The sequence below is a fragment of the Scyliorhinus torazame genome, chromosome 6 (genome assembly GCF_047496885.1).
Source record: "Scyliorhinus torazame isolate Kashiwa2021f chromosome 6, sScyTor2.1, whole genome shotgun sequence".
Classification (NCBI taxonomy): domain Eukaryota; kingdom Metazoa; phylum Chordata; class Chondrichthyes; order Carcharhiniformes; family Scyliorhinidae; genus Scyliorhinus; species Scyliorhinus torazame.
This window is the reverse complement of record NC_092712.1, coordinates 160,575,660-160,597,896: the sequence shown is the minus strand read 5'-3', so window position 1 is coordinate 160,597,896 and position 22,237 is coordinate 160,575,660. Positions and strand designations below refer to the sequence as shown.

The window sequence follows — 22,237 nt, the reverse complement described above, 5'->3', positions numbered from 1 at the left end:
ATCATGAGCTCTTAAAATTTTATAAACCTCAATTAAATCTCCCCCCAGCGTTTTCTACTCAAAGTAAATAACTTGAGTCTATCCAATCATTCCTCACAGCTAAAATTCTCTGTTCCTGGCAACACATACGTAAACCTCTTCTGTATCCCCTCTAGCGCAATCATTTGCTTCCTGCAATATGGTGACTTATCTTTATATTTTAATTAGGCAAAGGCCAAAATTACTTTTTTGTTGAAAATATGCTGTGTTTTTCCCACTACTAATGACTCACCATTGAAATAAGATTATTAGAAATTGCATGCTTCCAAGCTGCATATTACTGTAGTTTAATTACAGATTATTGCTGTTCTCCCATTTTCAGTGAAAGGAATTTTGCCCTTTATCTTTCTCACTTCTGATACTTTTTGATTTTCAAATGTCAGCATACATATCTCAGTTCAGATTCTACTGTGGGTGTGCTAGAATTTTCCTCAATTACCCTATAATGGAATTAAATAAAAAATATTGGACAAAGAAAAAGATGTGTTCAGAAGGAAGATTTAGTTCAGGATTCTACTTACTCATTCCATTTCTATATCAAACAATTAATCCAGAGTAAAATTTCATTTTTGTGCTATTTTAATCCTAATTCTGTTGACTGTTGAACAAGTCTGTACAAATATTTGAAAAGAGGATCTGTTGCCAGATACAAATTTGTAGAAGGCCATCAATATAATTCACCAGATTGCATTCCAAACCTGTTGCATCCTTTCGATCTAATAGTCTGATTGTGTTTAGTGGCGTATTGACAACAAATTGTAGCATTGCTTTCATCGAGCTTCACCACCTCCCTGCAAGCTGTGCTGCTTTACCGTAATCGAATAGTTTGGATTTTTTCTACCATATTCTTGCATTTCCATGTTAGTCCGGATGTTCAGAATTAGTTCAGCTGGTGAATATATAGATGGTGAAACATCATAAGGGAGCAAAGTATTTTCGCGTCACAAATCTTGATATTTATGCCCAGAAATTATGCACACTGGAATATTGGGTATTATGGTGGGGTCGTGTCAGCTGATGCCCTTCAACACTGACCCAAGCTGAATTGTGGGGTCATTGGAAAGGCACCAATTCGCTTGTGGTGGGTATATCTGCCCACCTAGCATTAAAGGTTGGATTTTATGTTGCGCCATGTCTAGAAAGTCGAATGCTCGGGGACACCGGCACCCAATCCAAATATCTGCCCTGCAACAATTTAACGCCGGGAGAAGGCATTAAAGGTGAAATGTCCACTCTTCCTTGGAAAGAGGTCCTGCTTTAAAGAGCTGCAGGTCAGTTGGATGGCAGCAGTTCTGCAGTCCCAGCAGCAGCATCAGGAGTGCTGGTCACTGCTGGAACTACAGGCAGTCTCACCATGCCCAGGAGCCCAGGACAATCCAGGGTTGACATCTTGCCAAGGTCTGCCATTGTGTCCCAGCAAGTGGGGTTGGCTGGGAATTTGGGTGGGGCAGTGGTTTGGTTCAAGAAGCTGTGGAAGGGTTAAAGGTAGGGATGGCCTTTGGGTAAAGGGCCTCTGCTGAGCCCAGGGAAATCCACACCCTCTTGCCTGACACCAGCCCATGCAGCTAAAGTTTCTGTTCTTCTCGTATACTGTGGGTCTGCCCTTGCCTTGGGTATATATTGGCAGTGGCGGAATGAGGTGCTTAATAGGCTAATTAAGGCTCTCAATAGGCCTGTTGGATTTCCCAATGCTTTCCTCATCATAAAATTTCAGGACGTTCAGGGGCAGGTGAGTAGGCACATTCTAGGTCACTCACTGGATTTTATGAGCTTTCACTGCCTTAAACCCCAATCTGATATGTAGGCCAGACGAGTGGGGGTTGCAGAGAGAAGGTTAACGGGATGCTCACTAGAGACTAACCGTCTTCACGTCAAGTTCCTCGTAAGGGAACAATCCAAATCTTTCTTAAAACTGCTTTACATAAAAGCTATGCTGCCTAGAGGGGCCCACTTGTGTCAACCTAAAAGCTCATGTAACTCATCTCACTCGTTGTGCCATCCTTCAGATCTACGTGAGGTCCAATTGGAAAATCCCAGTGTGGGGGAGTGGTGAGGGCTGCCTACCTCCATCCCATGTTCGGACCCTGAGGGTGGACCCAATATTACTAGCTTTGTGATAGGCAGAGACACAATTCCAAGATCAACCAAAGAAAATCCCAGAACTGACAGGAATTCTGCACAACTGGATTTGTACCATTTTTAGATATGTCACCTGGAGCGTATTTAGTTTGCTCACTATTAAAAATTGGATCACTTGGGTTCTTGTATGCTTCAGTTAAGATTTTGCATTCAGGGTGGTTAAAAGCAAATTGCTGAGGATGCTGGAAACTGAAACAAAAACAGAAAATACTGGGCAATCTCAGCAGGTGGAGAGAGAAGGGAGCTAACGTTTCAAGTCTGGATGACTCTTTGTGAAAACAGTGCGGTGCCTGGAACTAAGTCCCAGGACTGTTGGAAAGTGAAATCCGGGGGTCCTGGGGGTGGGCAGATAGGGAACACCCTGGGTGGTTGGAAGGAGGCGACTGTGCTGTCGGAGGGGGGTAGGCCAGGAGGGGTGGGAGGCCCATAAATCCAATGTCCCGGATGAGATGGAGCTCCAACTTTGAAATGGCCTTCAGATCCCATTCAAGGGAGAGAAATGTTTTTTTCTCTGTTTCCCATCCTACCCGCACCTTATACAGCCAGCCTAAAAACTGGGGCTAGGCGGAGGTGAACATTAAATGACCACTTAAGGTGTTTAATAGGTGAAAGGAGGGGATTCCTGCCCACCAAAATGTGAAATTGCTGGATTTGGGTGGGCAGGTTCCCAGGGGGAATCCCCACCATTCAACTTTACCATCCATTCCGCTCCCCCCCCCCCACCCATATCAGAACCCTCTTTGGAGAGCTTAAAATTCTGCCCATAGGATTAAAGGGGCAGTGATAATCTAGGGTATAAAATTGCCAAGACAGAAAACAGAAAAGTAGTGAATGGTTGTTTTTCAGATTGGAGAGAAATATTGCTCCCCAGTAGTGGATGTTGTGACTAAAGCTCGTTTTTGATATATATTGATGACCTGGACTTGGGTATACAGGGCATGAATTCAAACTTTGCAAATAACACTGATGCACGATCAATTTGGATTGGATTGGATTTGTTTATTGTCACGTGAACCGAGGTAGAGTGAAAAGTGTTTTTCTGCGAGCAGCTCAACAGATCATTAAGTACATGAGAAGAAAAGGGAATAAAAGAAAATACATAATAGGGCAACACAACATATACAATGTAACTACATAAGCACTGGCATCGGATGAAGCATACAGGGTGTAGTGTTAATGAGGTCAGTCCATATTGAAGCACAATTGCTTCACAGCTCCAGGGTCCCAGGTGCGAGTCCGGCTTGAGTCACTGCCTGTGCGGAGTCTGCACATCCTCCCCGTGTGTGCATGGGTTTCCTCCGGGTTTTCCGGTTTCCTCCCACAGTCCAAAGATGTGCAGGTTAGGTGGCTTGGCCATGCTAAATTGCCCTTAGTGTCCAAAATTGCCCTTAGTGTTGGGTGGGGTTACTGGGTTATGGGGATAGGGTGGAGGTGTTGACCTTGGGTAGGGTGCTCTTTCCAAGAGCCGGTGCAGACTCAATGGGCCGAATGGCCTCCTTCTGCACTGTAAATTCTATGAATTCTATAAGAGGGTCATTTAGGACTCTGGTGACTGTAGGGAAGAAGCTGTTTTTGAGTATGTTCGTGCGTGTTCTCAGACTTCTGTATCTCCTGCCCGATGGAAGAAGTTAGAAGAGTGGGATAAAAAAAAAATTTTTTTTAAAGATTTTGCATTCAGTTCCTAGATTTGGATCAGGAATCAAATTGGGCGTGACGTCAGTGGGCAAATGGAGGAATGCTGTTGGGTGAGAGGGCACTCTTTTTATGTCTGGAGACTCCACTTTCCTGGCTCAATTAGGACCCGGTGGTAAAATGGAAGCTCCTGGTGGCTCTTTCTTGATTTTCTTTCATCGTTTCATATTACAGACAGAATTTGATGCTAACACTTTGGACAGACGTCCCATGCGCTCCTCTGTAAAATCCAGCATCATGACATCAGGTCTGGTCCACGACATCATCACATGCATGTCCAATAATACGCATGGTGAGCCCGTGGCCTGCCCGCCATCTGACAAATACCAATTAATGAGTACTGGAATCAACTTAGCAGGCATTTGACTGCTGCTGCCAGTAGTATTTTACGCAGATCGCATGGGCTCCACTGGGAGGGTCGGGGGGCGGGGGGGAAGGGGGGAGGTGGAGTTATGGAAAAGTCGACTCAGCAGCACAGAGGCAGAATATAAGCACTGATGAGAAGAAGACAGTGAAGAGTTGGGGGTTGCAGTTGACACTTCATAAGAGGAGAGGGAGACAATCACAGGTCACTTAGTGCACATTTCTGAAGGGGAGCCATTGAGGGGTCATCGAAAGGGAGTGATTTGGAAGAGAGGCTTCAGTCACAGAGGCACTATTACCGGTTAGGAAAGAGTCACAGGGAGTAGGGGGTCACCTGTAGATCCTGCAGGGGCTGGTTTAGCACACAGGGCCTGGTTTAGCACACTGGGCTAAATAGCTGGCTTTTAGAGCAGACAAAGGCAGGCCAGCAGTGCAGGTTCAATACCCATACCAGCCTCCCCGAACAGGCGCCGGAATGTGGCGACTATGTGCTTTTCACAGTAACTTAATTGAAGCCTACTTTGTGACAATAAGCAATTTTCATTCATTTCATTTCACGGTGTCCTGGGAGCAGCCTTGACACTTATATTGTCAGGCTCTCCCAAATGTCACAGGCATTTACGCAGCTTAGAGACAAGGGTCGTCCGTTAAAGATGTGGCCTATGATGCTGGTCAGGCATTCATATTCTGATGTCGAGGGATGATATAGCACAAGCCATGCTTCTACCAGTGTAATGTTTGAGAGGATCCTTGCTCTTCTAAAAATGAGATTCCATTGCCTGGACTGACCTCCCTACAGTATGTTCTGACTCAGGTCTCCCAAAGCGTTGTTGTTTGATGCATGCTACAAGTTTAGCATTGAGAATGGAGAGACAAACTGGCAGATGAGGAACATCTTTCATTGTCAAGCCTCTTCAGACGAGGAATCAATTGATGACTCAGATGAGGAACATCAGGATGCAGACTAGTGTGTTGCACCATATGAGGGTCAGCAGAGAGTGAGTGCCAGGTAAACACAGGAGTTCCTGCTAATGAGATGATTCTCCTAAAGAACTGGAAGCTTATCTCCACCATCAATAATTAAATGCCATCTCCTGTCTGTCAACCCCAATTGCCAAGACACTGACAAAATCCTAATGGCTCACATCACCACATCTCTCATCGAGGGTGTGTCTGAAGTCCATTGAAAATGGTCATGGTTGTTGCCTTTATCACTATCATGTAAGTGAGAAACCCCCTCACAAAGATAACACAGTCAAACAGGTGACAATCATTTAATATGAACATACAAATTAGGAGCAGGAGTAGGCCTCTCGGCCCTTTGTGCCTGCTGTGCCATTCAATAAATTCATACCTAGTTTAATTGTAACCTTAACTCCACATTCCATCTAGCCCGAAAACCTTTCACCCCTTGCTTCTTGATAATTTTTCTACCTCTGCCTTAAAACTAGACTCTGCTTCCACCGACTTTTGAGGAAGAGAGTTCCAAAGACTCACGCCCCTCTGAGAGAAAGAATTTCTCCTCATCTGTCTTAAATGAGTGACCCCTTATTTTAAAACTGTGATCCCGAGTTCTAGGTTTTCCCACAAGAGGAAACATCCTTTCCACATCCACCCTGTCAATGCCCCTCAGGATCTTACATGCTTCAATCAAGTCACCTCTGACGCTTCTAAACTAGTGAATACAAGCCTAGTTTGCCCAACCTTTCCTCTTCAGACAATTGGCCCATTCCAGGTATTAGTCCAGTGAACCTCCTCTGAACTGCTTCCAACACATTTACATCCTTCCTTAAATAAAGAGATCAATTGTGTGCACAGTTCTCCAGATGTGGTCTCACTAATGCCCTGTATAACTGAAACATAACCTCCCTCCTTTTGTATTCAATTCCCTTTACAATAAACAACAACACTCTATTAGCTTGCCGAATCATTTGCTGTACCTGCATGCTAACCTTTTGAGATACATGTAATAGGACATCATATCCCTTTGCACCTCACTACTTAGATAATCTATTTCTTATTTATTCTTCCTGCCAAAATGGATTATTCCATATTTTCCCACATTATACTCCATTTGCCATATTATTGACTGCTCACTTCACCTATCGACACTCCTTTGTAGTTTCCTTGTGTTCCTTCGCTACTAACTTTCATACTTATCTTTATGTCATCAATAAATTTGGCAAACATCCCTTCAATTCGTTCATCCAAGTAATTATATAAATTGTAAACGGTTGAAGGCCCAACTCTGATTTCTGTGGCACACCACTTGTCACATCATGCCAATCAGAAAATTATCCATTTATGCCTACTCTGTTTCTTGTATGCTCGCCAATTTTCTATACCTGCCAATATGTTACCCCTTACATCATCAGCTTTTATTTCCGCAATAACCTTTGATGTGGCAGCTTGTCAAATGCCTTCTGCAAATCTAAGTATAGTGTATCCACTGGTTCCTCTTTATCACATGTTACTTCTTCAAAAAACCCAAACAAATTGGTTAAACATGATTTCCCTTTCACAAAACCATGTTAGTCTGCTTGATTCCCTTGATTTTTTTCTCAATGCCCTACTATATTTTTAATAATGTCTCCCTTTATTTTCCCTGACAGATGTTAAGCTAAATTACCTGTAGTTTCCTGCTTTCTGTCTCCCTCCCTTTCTGAATAAATTCACTGTTTTCCAATCAAATGGAACCTTCCCAGAATTAAAATTTACGCATTAATCAAAACATAAGCCACTTATTTAAAACCTTAGGATGAAGTCCATCCAGACCTGGGGACTTGTCCTCCCGCAGCTCCCACAGTTTTCTCAGCATCATTTCCCAGGTGACTGTAATTTTCCAGAATTCTTCCCTCCCTTCCATTTCCTGCTTTACAGCTTTTTATGGGATGTTACTTGAATCCTCTACAGTGAAGACCAATGCAGACTACCTGCTCAATTAATCTGCTATCTCTTTGTTTTCAATTATTAGTTCCCCATAATTAAGTAAGTGGATCAGAACAGCAGACCACTCCACTGAACACGTCAAACAAGCAGCTGTGATGACCCATATGTGCCTACGGTGATTTCTTCATTCATTGGTGTGTGCTGTCCCAGAGTGCTCCCCCATTGTTGTCAGATGTGCTGGAGTCAGGTTACTGACTTTGTGTCCCATTGGCAAATGCCCTCTTATCACCTGAGGCCATGAGAGCCCCAGCATTGTGAGACAGTCCTCTCTTCTGTTATCATGGCATCCTCAGGCACTGGTGTCGATGGCAGAGAGGTGGAAAAATCACTGCCACCATCAGGAGTAACCTGGGAGCAAGCCCCAGAGGCAGACAGCTGTTGCTCATCGGCCACCATGACGTCCAATTAATCCTCCTTGCTCACCTGAGAAGTACAAGGGCCTGGCGGAGTCTCCAGATTCCTTGTGCCCCTCTCGCCTTTGCACTGGCTGATTGATATAATTTGTCTCATTGAGCTCTGGTATGTAAATGATATGTGTGTGTGTGTTTGTGTATTCAGGAACTGAGATCCAGTGTCAACTCCTTTTCCAAAGCGTATGAAAAAATTGGCCTTTCACTAAACACCTGGGAACTTAAGATCCTCTTCCAACCAGCTACCACAGCATTAACACTTCCCCCTATTAATTAGGATCAGTGGAGAGATCCGGAAAAATATGGACCATTTTCCATATCATGGAAGCATCCTCTTGATGAAGGCAGACATAGATAACAAAATTTGTCATCAATGTGAAAGGAGGAAATTACAAGTTCAGATGAGAGGGAGATTGCAGCACTCATGGCCTCAATGGACTCTTCCACTGTCCTTGCCAGAGCGCACACCCTCTGGAATCTCCACAAGATTGGGCATCCAACATCTGCCACCTTACACATGACTCCAGCATATTCTTGGACACCGACACTCCTCTGAGTGCCGGAGACCTGGAGTGTCACAGCTTCCAACAGCTCAAATCAATTGGGGTGACTGTATTGGCTGATGTATACATACCCACTGAGGTGCAAGTGTCCGAGCTAGTGGAAGATATGGAGTGGGTATGGGACAGTACACCTCTAAAATTTCCTCCTTTTCTCAGAGGTCAACATCAGTCCCTTAGGACTGGTGGCGGTTTGACTAATGATTGACCTGTTGAAGAGAGCAAAAGGATGGAGAGAGCACTCAACACTGCAGATGAAGAGCGAGAATATATTGCAGCATTTCAGACAGAGAAGTTCTACCATTTGTCACAGAGCATTTCATCTCCAGCCATTGCCATACGCATGCCCATCCCTTCTCCCATCCCAAACACACTCAGCCTTTGGCACTAACTCCATCCCCTCCTCATCCAACCGATCTGCCCCAATTTTATTGCCGTAATCTAGGAGGTCCTCCTCCATCATTGTCAACACTGCCAGCTTTGGCATTCCCCCACCGGTACTCATCCTCTCACACTTGTTGCTTGCCCTCTTCTACTGTTGATGGCAATGGAGCAATGATTAGTTCCATTTCTTTAGGGACCAATGCTCTAGTGATTCTCTCCTCCATGCCATGTCACACATCCCTTGCCATGTTAGCTTCACATACCCCCTCGCACTCTCCCCCCCTCCCCACCCCCCCCACCCCCCTCCCCCTTGCCACACCCCGAAAAGCCTGCTTGGTTGTCGATGCTGCAGGAATGTCACTGCAGTGGCACTTGTCCACTCTGCTGACTATCACCTCACATGCACAACATGCAGATCCTCCCATGTTGTTCCCCCAAATTGAAATGGCATAGCACTGCTCTAGAACTATAGAATCGCTACAGTGCAGAAGGAGGCCATTTGGCCCATCAGGTCTGCACCGACCCTTCGAAAGAACATTTTACCTCGGCCCAACTTGGCTGACACTCCAGTGCAGTGCTAAAGGAGTGCTGCATTGTTAGATGTACTAGCTGCCTTTCAGGAGACAAGTTAAACTTTGGTTGTGTCTCTCTCAAGTGAAATATCTGAAGTCTTTGGTCTTTGGCTACCCACTAACTACAGTCACCAGATTTCTAAATTTAAACGCAATTAACTTTTATTAATAATAATAATTAAATGGGCAACAATACAACTGGTTAACTACGATCTAATTTCTTCATATTATTGTACTAACATTAATATACATTTGCTTCACACAATTGCATTTTTAGCAATATGTTCTATATCACTAAGCCAAATGCTTCTGTAGAATCTCTGACGAACAGAAACAAATCTGTTTGTTTCTTGCAAACAATAAAACAATTTCAGTCAAACTCTAAGCCTGCAATCGAGTTTTGTCTCATGTCTCACCATTGTCTTACTGACAGAGAATTGTTTTCGGGTCATTCGCAGGTGAACCTTTTTTTCTTGCTCAACATAGTGCGTGTCCTGGTTACAAAACTGAGAGATACATACCGCACAGAAACCAATATGTACATGAAGGCTGTCAGAGCAACTTTAATACTTGTGCCATTGCTGGGAATTCAGTTTGTCATTATTCCTTGGCGACCAGAAAACCGACTTGCTGGAGAAATTTATGACTATATTATGCACATATTTGTGCATTACCAGGTATGCCACTGGGTTTCTTTCTAAATGTATGTTTTCAGTTTGTTGTATGCAATTTAGATAGTCATAGTAATGTAATTTATGTTAAATTAGTCCTAATTACAATCCCACAGCCGATTTGGGCCACACTACTACTCTTGTCTTGATACATATTCACAATGTACACTCTCGCCCCTGCTTTGTCTCTTCTTCTTGATTCCCATTTCAGTTCACAAGCAGCAATTTGCCCCTCACTACTCTAGACAGTCACGATGTGGGTGCATGTTGTAAATGGAAAATCCTGATTTGGCAAAACTATCACAAGAATTCTTTCCTGCAATATGCAGTAAGATTTCATTCCAAGACTAGCAGTAGGAATGGGCAGGAGCAGGGAAAGGGGGAACTGCAAGCAATGCTAAGGAGTTAGTTAAAGAGGTTAGCATGGATAATTTTCATGATGTAAGGGCTGTGGTATTTTTTCATGGATTCTTTGACAAAATGTGGCCATGATTTTCCAGTGACTTCACATATGGTTTTGGCCCTGAATAGAGGTCAACTTTATTTTCGAACAAGTCTTTCCTATTGAGAAACAAAACAGCTCAAACTTTCCGCTGGGTAGACAATAAATTATTGGCAGTGCTATATTTGTCCAGTAACATCTGGGCTTATTTTCACCGCAGGTAATGAATACCAGATTAACATATTGAGTGTCTTATTGGCAGCCTTTAGGTTGGAAACATGGTTCCCAAGTTCCTCTAATCTTTTCAGCCAACAGACACCTAAAGTATTAAAGACACAAGGAAATATGTTCGCTCTGTGATAAATTATAACTTTTCTGAGTGATTGCAATGAGCACAGTTGGAAAATGATGGGCTCTTTGCATGTCATCCATGGGCAGTATTGGGGCAGCAAGCCCCTTGGATTGATTCATTATGTTAGACGTGCTACATCAATTCACAATGTTATTTTAATTTCCTTTGCTTCACCATAATGTTTTTTTATATATAATAATTTATACAAGTTTTGTTTTCCCACAGGGCTTGTTAGTGGCTACCATATTTTGCTACTTTAATGGAGAGGTAAGTACAATAAGAGGTACTGAAGACTACGTATCAGGGACTACATCCATTATAGTGTGAAAATGCAGTTATTTTGTGTTTCATTTATAATAATGCCTTCCTGCAATAAATTGAAGAAATGTATGCTGATGTAAAGATACAGGGCGGGATTCTCTGAGCCCACGCCAGGCCGGAGAATTGCCGGGGGCATGGGAAATTGCCACGCCGCTCCGACGCCTTGACACGATTTTCTGGCGACTGCCGTGGCGCCGGTCGGCGACCACTTAAATAGGCCACCGCGGCGATTCTCCGCAGGCGACGGGCCAAACTCCCGCCGAGATCCGCCGGCGTGGCTCCAACCTGGTACCACCTGGCGGGAGCTCAGACCCGCGGCCGCAGTGGACGTCCTGGTGGGGTGGCTGGGGGATCTGACTGGGGGGGGTGGGGGGGGGGGCCTCCACGGACTCTAGGCTGAGATCAGGGGCTTCTGATCGGCGGGCGGCCATGATCTGGAGGGGGCCTAATCCTTCCACTCGGCCCACTGTAAGGTCCCTGACATGGTGCTGCCCGCCAGCGCGGAAGTGGCAACCACGCGCATGCGCCGGCATGGAGATGGCCATCATACGCATGCGCAGACCCATGCCGGCTGTGCTGGGCCGCCTTTCGGTGCTGGAGCTAGACCCCTGAAGATCGATGAATTGCTGGGCTAGGAGGCCCGTTGACGCCATCAAACACCACTCCGGTGTTTATGCCAGCATCAACAGTTGGCCGGGATTTCGGAGAATCCCGACCACAGTATCCAGCAGCACCTGGATATTTTTTACCAGCCTGGCAGATGTACCATAGAACCCTGCAGGATGTTATGCCACGTGTTAACCTTCTAGTCATGGTGGCCTGGAAATGTAACGCAAAATAATTAATCATAATTAAAATATAGTACAATAAAAATACCCAAACAATTAGTTACATTTACATAGCTCTTCGTGCATACAGGACGTCATCTCAGAGTACTTTCAATAAAGAAGGAAAGAATATCGTGGACACCAAGCCTAAGGAGTGGCAAAACAAAGGTACAATCAAAGAGGAAGGTTTCTAAAGCAGTGAAAGAGGTGTCAGGAAAAATGAGGATGAGTAGAGAATTCCAGAGGTCTGGAACGACTGAATTAGCAGCTACCAATAATGGACTAAGGGAACAGGGGAAAAGTAGAAGCCTGGACTTGAAGGGGCAAATATGTGTGTTGGTAGTTCACAGACAAAAATAGAGAGATTAGAAACAAAGACAAGAACCTTGATATTAACACACAGGGACCTGGGGTGACAGTGGCTTTACAAAAGAGAAATCATGTTTGATAAAGTTATTCGAGTTTTTTGAGGATGTAACAGAATGGCAGATAAAAGGGAACCAGTGGGCGTGATAGGCTGGATTTACAAAAAGGCAATCAATAAGGTGCCACACAAAATATTAGTACATAAGATAAGGGCTCATGGAGTTCATGGTCATTTATTAATATGGATGAAAATTGGCTTACAGACAGAAAGCAGAAAGACATTTTCAAGTTGGCAGACAGTGAATAGTGGATTGCTGCAAGGGTTAGTTCTGGAGCCTCTAGCTATTTAAAATGATGTGGATGAAAAGACCAATGGTATTGAATGTAAGTTTTCTGTTAATACAAGGTTATAAAATGTATGCTATGAGGAGAACACAAGGGGGGCATGGTAGCACTGTGTTTAGCACTGTTGCTTCACAGTGCCAGGCTCCCAGGTTCGATCCCTGCTTCGGTCGCTGTCTGTGCAGAGTCGGGACGTTCTCCCTGTGTGTGCTCCAGTGTCCTCCCACAAGTCCCGAAAGACATGCTTGTTAGGTAATTTGGACATTCTGAATTCTCCCTCTGTGTACACGAACAGGCGCCAGAATGTGGCGACTAGGGGCTTTTCACAGTAACTTCATTGCGGTGTTAATGTGACAATAAAGATTATTATTATTAAGAGGCTACAGAAGGATATAGACAGGTTGGGTGGGATTATCAGCAACCCACCCCCGTGGCATGTTTTGTGGTGGCGGAGGCGGCCCACCATTAGTCGAAAGATCCCACTGCTGTCAATGGGGTTCCCCGTTTTATGTACCCTCTGACGCTGGGAAATCCACGGCGGGGGTTCGCCGTCAGCAGGACCCGAATATCCTGCCGGTGAAAACGGCTAAATAATTGGACAGCAAGGTGACAAATGGAGTATAATATGGTTGAAGTGGAAGATTAATCACTTTGTTGGTATGAATAGAAAAGTGGAGTATGTTTGAAAAGGTCGGAAACTTATAAATGCTGATGTTCAGACAGATTTGGGTGTACTCATAACCAGGAACACAAAGGGGACATCAAGCAATTAGGTAATTAGGTAGGCAAATGGCATGTTCGTCTTCATTTCAAGGGATGTGACGGCCAAGAATAAGGAAGTCTTGCAACAATTGTACAGAGCTTTGTTGGGATTACACCTGAAGTTCTGTGCACAGTTTTGGGCTCCGTGCCTAACGAAGGATATACTTATCTTCGAGGCAGTACAGGAAAGGTTTGATAAATCAGTTCCTAGGATGAGAGGGTTATCCAACGATGAGAGGCTGAGCACAAAGAACAAAGAAATGTACAGCACAGGAACAGGCCCTTCGGCCCTCCAAGAACTTGCTGCCCGACTAAACTACAATCTTCTACAGTTCCTGGGTCCATATCCCTCTATTCCCATCCTATTCATGTATTTGTCAATATGCCCCTTAAATGTCACTATCGTCCCTGCTTCCACCACCTCCTCCGGTAGCGGGTTCCAGGCACCCACTACCCTCTGTGTAAAAAACTTGCCTCGTACATCTACTCTAAACCTTGCCCCTCTCACCTTAAACCTATGCCCCCTAGTAATTGACCCCTCTACCCCGGGGAAAAGCCTCTGACTATCCACTCTGTCTATGCCCCTCATAATTTTGTAGACCTCTATCAGGTCGCCCCTCAATCTCCTTCGTTCCAGTGAGAACACACCGAGTTTATTCAACCGCTCCTCATAGCTAATGCCCTCCAAACCAGGCAACATTCTGGTAAATCTCTTCTGCACCCTCTCTAAAGCCTCCACATCCTTCTGGTAGTGTGGCGACCAGAATTGAACACTATACTCCAAGTGTGGCCTAACTAAGGTTCTATACAGCTGCAACATGACTTGCCAATTCTTATACTCAATGCCCCGGCCAATGAAGGCAAGCATGCCGTATGCCTTCTTGACTACCTTCTCCACCTGTGTTGCCCCTTTCAGTGACCTGTGGACCTGTACTCCTAGATTCCTTTGACTTTCAATACTCTTGAGGGTTCTACCATTCACTGTATATTCCCTACCTGCATTCGACCTTCCAAAATGCATTACCTCACATTTACAAAGAACAAAGAAATGTACAGCACAGGAACAGGCCCTTCGGCCCTCCAAGCCCGTGCCGACCATGCTGCCCGACTAAACTACATTTGACCGGATTAAACTCCATCTGCCATCTCTCCGCCCAAGTCTCCAAACAATCTAAATCCTGCTGTATCCTCTGACAGCCCTCATCGCTATCCGCAATTCCACCAACCTTTGTGTCGTCTGCAAACTTACTAATCAGACCAGTTACATTTTCCTCCAAATCATTTATGTATACTACAAACAGCAAAGGTCCAAGCACTGATCCCTGTGGAACACCACTGGTCACAGCTCTCCAATTAGAAAAGCATCCTTCCATTGCTACTCTCTGCCTTCTATGACCTAGCCAGTTCTGTATCCACCTTGTCAGCTCACCCCTGATCCCGTGTGACTTCACCTTTTGTACTAGTCTACCATGAGGGACATTGTCAAAGGCCTTACTGAAGTCCATATAGACAACATCCACTGCCCTACCTGCATCAATCATCTTAGTGACCTCCTCAAAAAACTCTATCAAGTTAGTGAGACACGACCTCCCCTTCACAAAACCATACTGTCTCTCACTAATACGTCCATTTGCTTCTAAATGGGAGTAGATCCTGTCTCGAAGAATTCTCTCCAGTAATTTCCCTACCACTGAAGTAAGGCTCACCGGCCTGTAGTTCCCTGGATTATCCTTGTTACCCTTCTTAAACAGAGGAACAACATTGGCTATTCTCCAGTCCTCCGGGACATCACCTGAAGACAGTGAGGATCCAAAGATTTCTGTCAAGGCCTCAGCAATTTCCTCTCCAGTCTCCTTCAGTATTCTGGGGTAGATCCCATCAGGCCCTGGGGACTTATCTACCTTAATATTTTTTAAGACACCCAACAACTCGTCTTTTTGGATCTCAATGTGACCCAGGCTATCTACACACCCTTCTCCAGACTCAACATCTACCAATTTCTTCTCTTTGGTGAATACTGATGCAAAGTATTCATTTAGTACCTCGCCCATTTCCTCTGGCTCCAATAAATTGGGCCTATTCTCTCTGGAGTTGAGAGAACTGAGTACTTAGGAAAGCAAGTGGTGAGGAGGACACAGAGTCTGCAAAGGGATATAGATAGTTTAAATCAGTGGACACAAATTTGGAATTTGAAGTATAATGTGACAAAATGAGAGGTTGTCCACTTTGTTGGGAACAGTAAGAAAACAGGATTTAATTTGAATGGAAAGATACTGCAGAATGCTGTGGTACAGAGTGATCTGGGTACATGAATCACAAGACGTTAGCCTGCAGGTACAACAAATAATTAGGAAGGCAATGGAAAGGTGACTAAAAGGAGGGAAAACTTTCCACAACTGCAAAGGTCATTAGTGAGATAACGAGTAGGACTGGATTCTCTGTCCGTTCACGGCAGTGGGATTTTCCGGTCGCACTGCAGTAATTGGGATATTTGACTGAGCACCAAATTCTCCATCTTTGCTAGCAGCGGTAGCGGTGCAGACTCACAACGGAGAATCCCGGTCTGCACTTAGCGTACTGTGTACAGTTTTGGTTTGTACTTGCATTGGAGGCAGTTCAAAGAAGGTTCACCAGGTTGATTCCCAGGATGGAGGAATTGCCTTTTGAGGAAGGTTTGCGCATTGTGGGTCTATACCCATTTGACTTCAGAAAAATAAACGGTGATCTTACTGAAATATATAAGATTTTGATGGGACTTGATACGGGAGATGCTGAGAGGTTCTTGCCCCTAGTGGGAAATTGAGAACCAGAGGGTGTTTTGTTATGCTCTTGACGTAGCAAGTTAATCCTCGACTTTACTGTAAATCCTGCTATAGCTACTCAGACTGAGGAACCAGTCTGCTACAATCTACATGGTGGGTGTGATGTTCAATCAACCCTGTGTCTGTACTCACTGAGTGTCTCCACTGGAACGAGACTGAACATGTGTGATGTGTCCTTTTATATGGGTTGGTGTAATGCCCTCCTGTGGTAGTGTCACCTCTGTGTGTATCGTGACTGCCCATTGGTCGTGTCCTATCTTACTGACCTATTGGTTGACTGCCTGTGTGTCATGTCACTGGTGCTCCCTCTAGTGTATATCTAGGTGTAGTGTATGTACATTAACGCTTTGTGTATTTACAGTGATGTATATCACCACATCCCCCTTTTTTCGTGTTACATATTTTCTGTACAGTATTAAAGAAAATTGAACAAACTCGGTAGATGAGTGATACTCTGAACAAGTTATGATAACAGTGATCATTAAACAATAAATCCAAATCATATACATGAGTCCAAAGTTCATTAATTATTATGGTCGAGTGTCTTCCTTGTTTGGTTGGTGAGTTGGTGATGTTGATGTGGCATTGCATTGTAAACACCATCAGTGTCCCTGTGCTGAAGCAACCAAGAAGTGGTCAAATCACTTTGTTGTCGGATTCGGACTCTTTTTTTCTTTCGATGCTTGTGGTGGTAATTCTAAAGCCAGGTTGCCTGTTGGTAGTGCAGCAAATGTGAATTGGTAAGATGCATCGTCCTGCCATGGTATGTCATTATACTGAGCTGAGCAGTAACAGTGTCCCGCATTTGCAGAGTTGTACCATGTCGTACCAGTCGTAGTTCCATTGGTGTTGTTTTTGTCGTGCTTGTTGTCGACGTTGTTGCCTTTGGTATGCTTCTTGCTATTGTCTTTGATGTTGTTGTTGTGGTGGTTGGTTTTGTTACCGTTTTGCTGCGCGCAAGGACCACACTTTGTGGATAATACGAGTCCTTCACACAGTTACTCGTGTTAGCGTGCTTTGTGGCATCTGCCGTCACTGAGTTTGCGGCGCTCCCCATCTGGAGTCATGTCCGCCTTACTGGAATCAGCTTTGGCTTGTCGATGCTCTCCGTCTGGAGTCTGGTCTGTTTCACCTGAGTCAGTTTTGGCTTGTCGATGCTCCCCGTCTGGAGCCCTTTCTCGTTCACCTGAATCAGCTTTGGTTTCTTGATGCTCCCCGTCCGGAGTCACTGCATGTTCACTTGAATCTTCTGAAGTTTCGTGATGCTCCCCGTCCGGAGTCAAAACAGTCAGGAATGCATCTGCTTTTGGAGAGGCTCGAGCGAATGAGGTTTGAAGTAACGTGGTGTCACCGGAGTCACCAGTAGTCTCACTGTGATTGTCGAGTGCCTCTGTACATTCTAGCTGAGGCTGTCATGTTGCACATCTGGTATGGGAAGTGGGATGCCGTCGTCACTTGTCTCACATACAGTGGGTAGAGCTTCAGTGTCCTCTTGTCTTTGACTTGAGCTGGGTAGACTGTCAGAGTCTTCTTCTGGTGGCTCAAATAATCTGGGTGGACTGTCATAGTCTGCTTGCTGTACACTTGAGCGTGGTAGACTGTCAGAGTCTTCTTGTTCACTGGAGCATGGTAGACTGTCATAGTCTGCTTGCTGTGCACTTGAGCATGGCAGACTGTAATAGTCTATCTGTTGTTCACTTGAGCGTGGCGGACTTGCATCGTCTGCTTCTGGTTGCTCAGAGAAGGTTGCTAGACCATCATGGTCTTGTTCATGCAAGGACTGCGCTTTGGAGTCTTGCATTGCTTCTATCGTGGAGTCCGTCCACGAGCTCGCTGTGGAGGCTTATGTCACTCCCTCTGTGTAGTCTTGCAGCGTTGCTTGCCTAGAATCGTGCATTGGTCTCGCTGTGGGGACTGTCATCACTTCTTGTTCATGCAAGGACTGCACTCTGGAGTCTTGCGTGGCTTCTATCATGGAGTCTGTCCACGAGCTCGCTGTGGAGGCTTGTGTCACTCGAGTCACTTCTTGTTCATGCAAGGACTGCGCTGTGGAGTCTTGCGTTGCTTCTATCGTGGAGTCTGTCCACGAGCTCGCTGTGGAGGCTAGGACCCTTCGTGGTGCATGGACCACTCTCTGTGTGGAGCCGGAGACTCTTTGTGGTGCGTGGACCACTCTCTGTGTGGCAGCAGGCCGCTCTCTGTGGGCTTGTACCGCTCTCTGTCTCTTGGTGTCAGGCCGCAGCATAATCCTGCACTCACGAGTCGGGATGTCATATATGCTGGGCTGAAGACTCCCCAATCCGAAGAACTCGTCGTTGGGGTCGTCAATGTACAACACGTCTAGTTGCGGTTCGGATGTGGTACTGGGTTAGCCACCTAAGGTGAAATGTTCATCTGAATCGTTGTCGTCTAGGACCATATCATCACATTTTGTGCCGGAGCTGGCATTGGGCTCACGATGTCCAAAGAAGAGTTCAAGGTCTGAGTCATAGTCTTCAAGGAATGTATGATCTCTTTGGGTGGTGCTAACTGCTTGTTGAAGGGCTCTGCAGAGGTTACTTTCAGCCACTGGTCGAATTTCAGGCATTGTGCTGTCGTTCCAGGTGAAAGAATCGGGTTTTATGGCTTTCAATTTTTTTCCCCATTTTTTGGAACATTTCCCCTTTAAGTGGGCGTGGTCCGGGGCCTCTGACATCACGACGCGTGTGACGTAGTGCGTAGGAAGTGATTGCGCATGCGCAGATTGCTGTTCCTTTACTTGGGGCCTTTTTCGCAATTGCTCATGTGCGGCTTCTCGCGCATGTGCAAATGGACCTTCCCGTTCTTGCGCTCTTCGCGCTACTGCGCATGTGCAGTACCTTTTCTAAGATGGCTGCAATTCAAAACTGACATTCGTTGCTGCAAGCCTACCTCGTGGTGAGTTTTGGCGCCTCTTTTACCTTTTCTTCTTGTATGTTCCTCGCAGAATTCTTGGAATTTGTCCAGGACTGCCTGGAAGTCGCTCTTGTTTTGCCCCTTTGAGTATTTGAAGGTCTGGAAGATTTCAGCTGCTTCTGGACCCACGATGGTAAGTAGAAGCTTTATTTTCTCTGCATCCGCCACGCCATCTAAGTCGGACGCTACCACGTAGATCTCGAATCTCTGCCTGAACCAACGCCAGTTTTCACTGAGATTGCCTTGGTACCTGAGCTGCTGTGGAACCGGAATCCCGAACATCATCTTGCCTGGCTGTTGTTGCTGGTTGTCACTGTTCGCTGAGTTGAAACTATATGGATTTAACAGTTTACTCCTGGAACCATGTTTTGTTATGCTCTGGAAGTAGCATAAGCTGCTTCCTGGATGTGCACTCTGACAAAGGAAGGTTCAGACTTGGAGATAGCTTTAACACATTTATTAAACTATTAACAATTCTCCTACTTGGATTCAACTCTACTGTTAATCCTGCTATAGCTACTCAGACTGACGAACCAGTCTGCTACAAATCCACATGGTGGGTGTGATGTTCAATCAACCCTGTGTCTGTACTCACTGAGTGTCTCCACTGGAACGAGACTGAGCATGTGTGATGTGTTCTTTTATATGGGTTGGTGTAATGCCCTCCTGTGGTCGTGTCACCTCTGTGTGTATCGAGACTACCCATTGGTCGTGTCCTATCTTACTGACCTATTGGTTGACTGCCTGTGTGTCATGTCTCTGGTGTTCCCTCCAGTGTCTAGCTAGGTGTAGTGTATGTACATTAACCCTTTGTGTACTTACAGTGATGTATATCACCACAGAGGGTACAGTTTAAAAATAAGGGGTCTTCCATATAAGACGGAATGAAAAGGACTATCTTCTCTCAGGGTGTTGTTAGCCTTTGGAGTTCTTTCCACAGAGAGCTTTGTCAGCTGACTTTTGATCTACAAGATAATCAAGAGTTATGGGCAACAGGCAGGAAAGTTGAGTTAAGGCCACTGGCAGATCAGCCATATACCTACAAAATGGTGGAGCAAGCCTGAGGGCCGAATGGCCTACTCCTGCTCCTATGTTACTGAGCTGAGGTGTGATTTGGTAATAGTGAATTAGAAACCGATACTTGAAAGTAAATAATTGTGAGATATTCAAGGAGCAGAGAGAAAGGATTTAGGGCAAATGTGTTCCCACAAAGAAATAGGTAGGACTCCCAAATCTGGGCTCCCCAAGGAGGTAAGAAAGTAGGTCAGTGAGAGTAACATGTTTCATGTTGTCTATGTGGATTTTAGCGAGGCTTTTGACAAGTTCCCACATGATAGGCGGGTCAGAAAACTATGAAGCATGGGATTAAAGGAAAAGTGACAAATTGAATGCAAGATTTGCTCAGTGGCAAGAAGCAAGGGATGTGGATGTGTGTTTTTGGAAGGTTGTTTCCAGTCGGGTCCCGTGGGCTCAGAACTTGCTGTTAATGATACATATCAATGATCTAATCTTAAGGATAGGGGGAATAATTAACGTTTGCAGATGATGTGAGAATTAGCCATTTGATTGATAGGATAGCACAGCACAGAAGGAGGCCATTTGCTCCATGAATATGTTTCAGTTCTTTTGCGGAACAATCCAGGTAGCCCCTGTGGTGATAGGCATCACTGTAAATACACAAGGGGTTAATATAAATACACTTAGACTAGATAAACACTAGAGGGAGCACCAGAGATATCATGACACACAGACGTTCAACCAATAGGTCAGTCAGATAGGAGCATTACACCAACCCATATATAAGGACACAGCACACATGATCTTCCTCTTTCCAGTGGAGACACTTAGTGAGTACAGATTGAAACACATCACACCCACCACGTGGATTGTAGCAGACTGGTTAGTTAGTCTGAATAGCAACAGCAGGATTAACAGGAGAGTCGAATCCAAGTAGGAGAATTGTTAATAGTTTAATAAATGGGCAGCACGGTAGCATGGTGGTTAGCACAATTGCTACACAGCTCCAGGGTCCCAGGTTCGATTCCCGGCTTGGGTCACTGTCTGTGCGGAGTCTGCACGTTCTCCCTGTGGTGCGTAGGTTTCCTCCGGGTGCTCCGGTTTCCTCCCACAGTTCAAAGATGTGCAGGTTAGGTGGATTGGCCATGCTAAATTGCCCTTAGTGTCCAAAATTGCCCTTAGTGTTGGGTGGGGTTACTGGGTTATGGGGATAGGGTGTGGGCTTGGGTAGGGTGCTCTTTCAAAGAGCCGGTGCAGACTCGATGGGCCGAATGGCCTCCTTCTGCACTGTAAATTCTATGATTCTATGAAATGTGTTAAAGCTATCTCCAAGTCTGAACCTTCCTTTGTCAGCGTGCACATCAAGGAAGCAGCTTATGCTACGTCAAGAGCACAACAAAACATGGTACCAAGGAGTGACTATTTAAATCCCTATAGTTCAACTCAACAAAACAGTGACAACCAGCAAAAGCACCCAGGCAAGATGTTCGAGATTATGGTTCCACAGCAGCTCAGGTGTCACAGCAATCTCAGTGCAAACTGGTGTGCATTCAGGCAAAGGTTCGACATCTTCCTGGTAGCAGCTGACCTACAAGACGTGGCCGATGTTGAAAAGACAGAGCTTCTGCTCACCATCGCGGGTGCAAGAGCAGAAGAAATCTTCAAAACATTCAAGTTCTCCAAAGGGCAAGACAAGAGTGAATTCCAGACAGTCCTGGACAAGTTTGAACGATACTGCGAGGAAAAGACAAAGAAACCAACAGAAAATGGGAAAAGAGTCGCCAATACTAACCACGAGGCCAGGGTGGGCGAGCAGCGAATGACAATGTTGATTGGTGGCCATCTTGGAAAAGGTGCTGCACATGCGCAGTGAGAGAAATGCGCAAAGTAAAGGAACAGCGATCTGCGCATGCGCAATCGGTTCCTACGCTCTACATCACAAGCATGGTGACATCAGAGGTCCCGGACCACGCCCACTTAAAGGGGAAATATCCGAAAAAAATAAAAAAAAATTTTAAGCCTCAAAACAAGATTATTTAACCTGGAACGACAGCACAATGCCGAACCTCAACCAGTAGCTGAAAGTAACCTCCACAGAACCCTGCAACAAGCAGTTAGCACCGCCCAAAGAGATGATACAGTAATTGAAGACTACGACTCAGACGATGATTTCATCATTGGAGATGGCGACCCCAGTACCAAATCCGAACCGCAACGAGATGTGTTCTGCAGTGAAGAATCCGACACAGACGCGGATGTGTTCTTCGGATTTG

At 45.2% G+C, this 22,237-nt stretch overlaps 1 protein-coding gene across 1 annotated transcript in view; it reads left to right on the top strand.

Annotated features, from left to right (window-relative positions):
- The window catches only part of calcr (calcitonin receptor), a 546,460-nt gene that overhangs the window by 511,295 nt on the left and 12,928 nt on the right, over window positions 1-22,237 (top strand). The window contains exons 14-15 of the mRNA XM_072509015.1: window positions 9,567-9,785; window positions 10,799-10,840. Of these exons, the coding sequence (XP_072365116.1) occupies window positions 9,567-9,785; window positions 10,799-10,840 (261 nt within the window). The remainder of the gene's footprint in view (window positions 1-9,566; window positions 9,786-10,798; window positions 10,841-22,237) is intronic.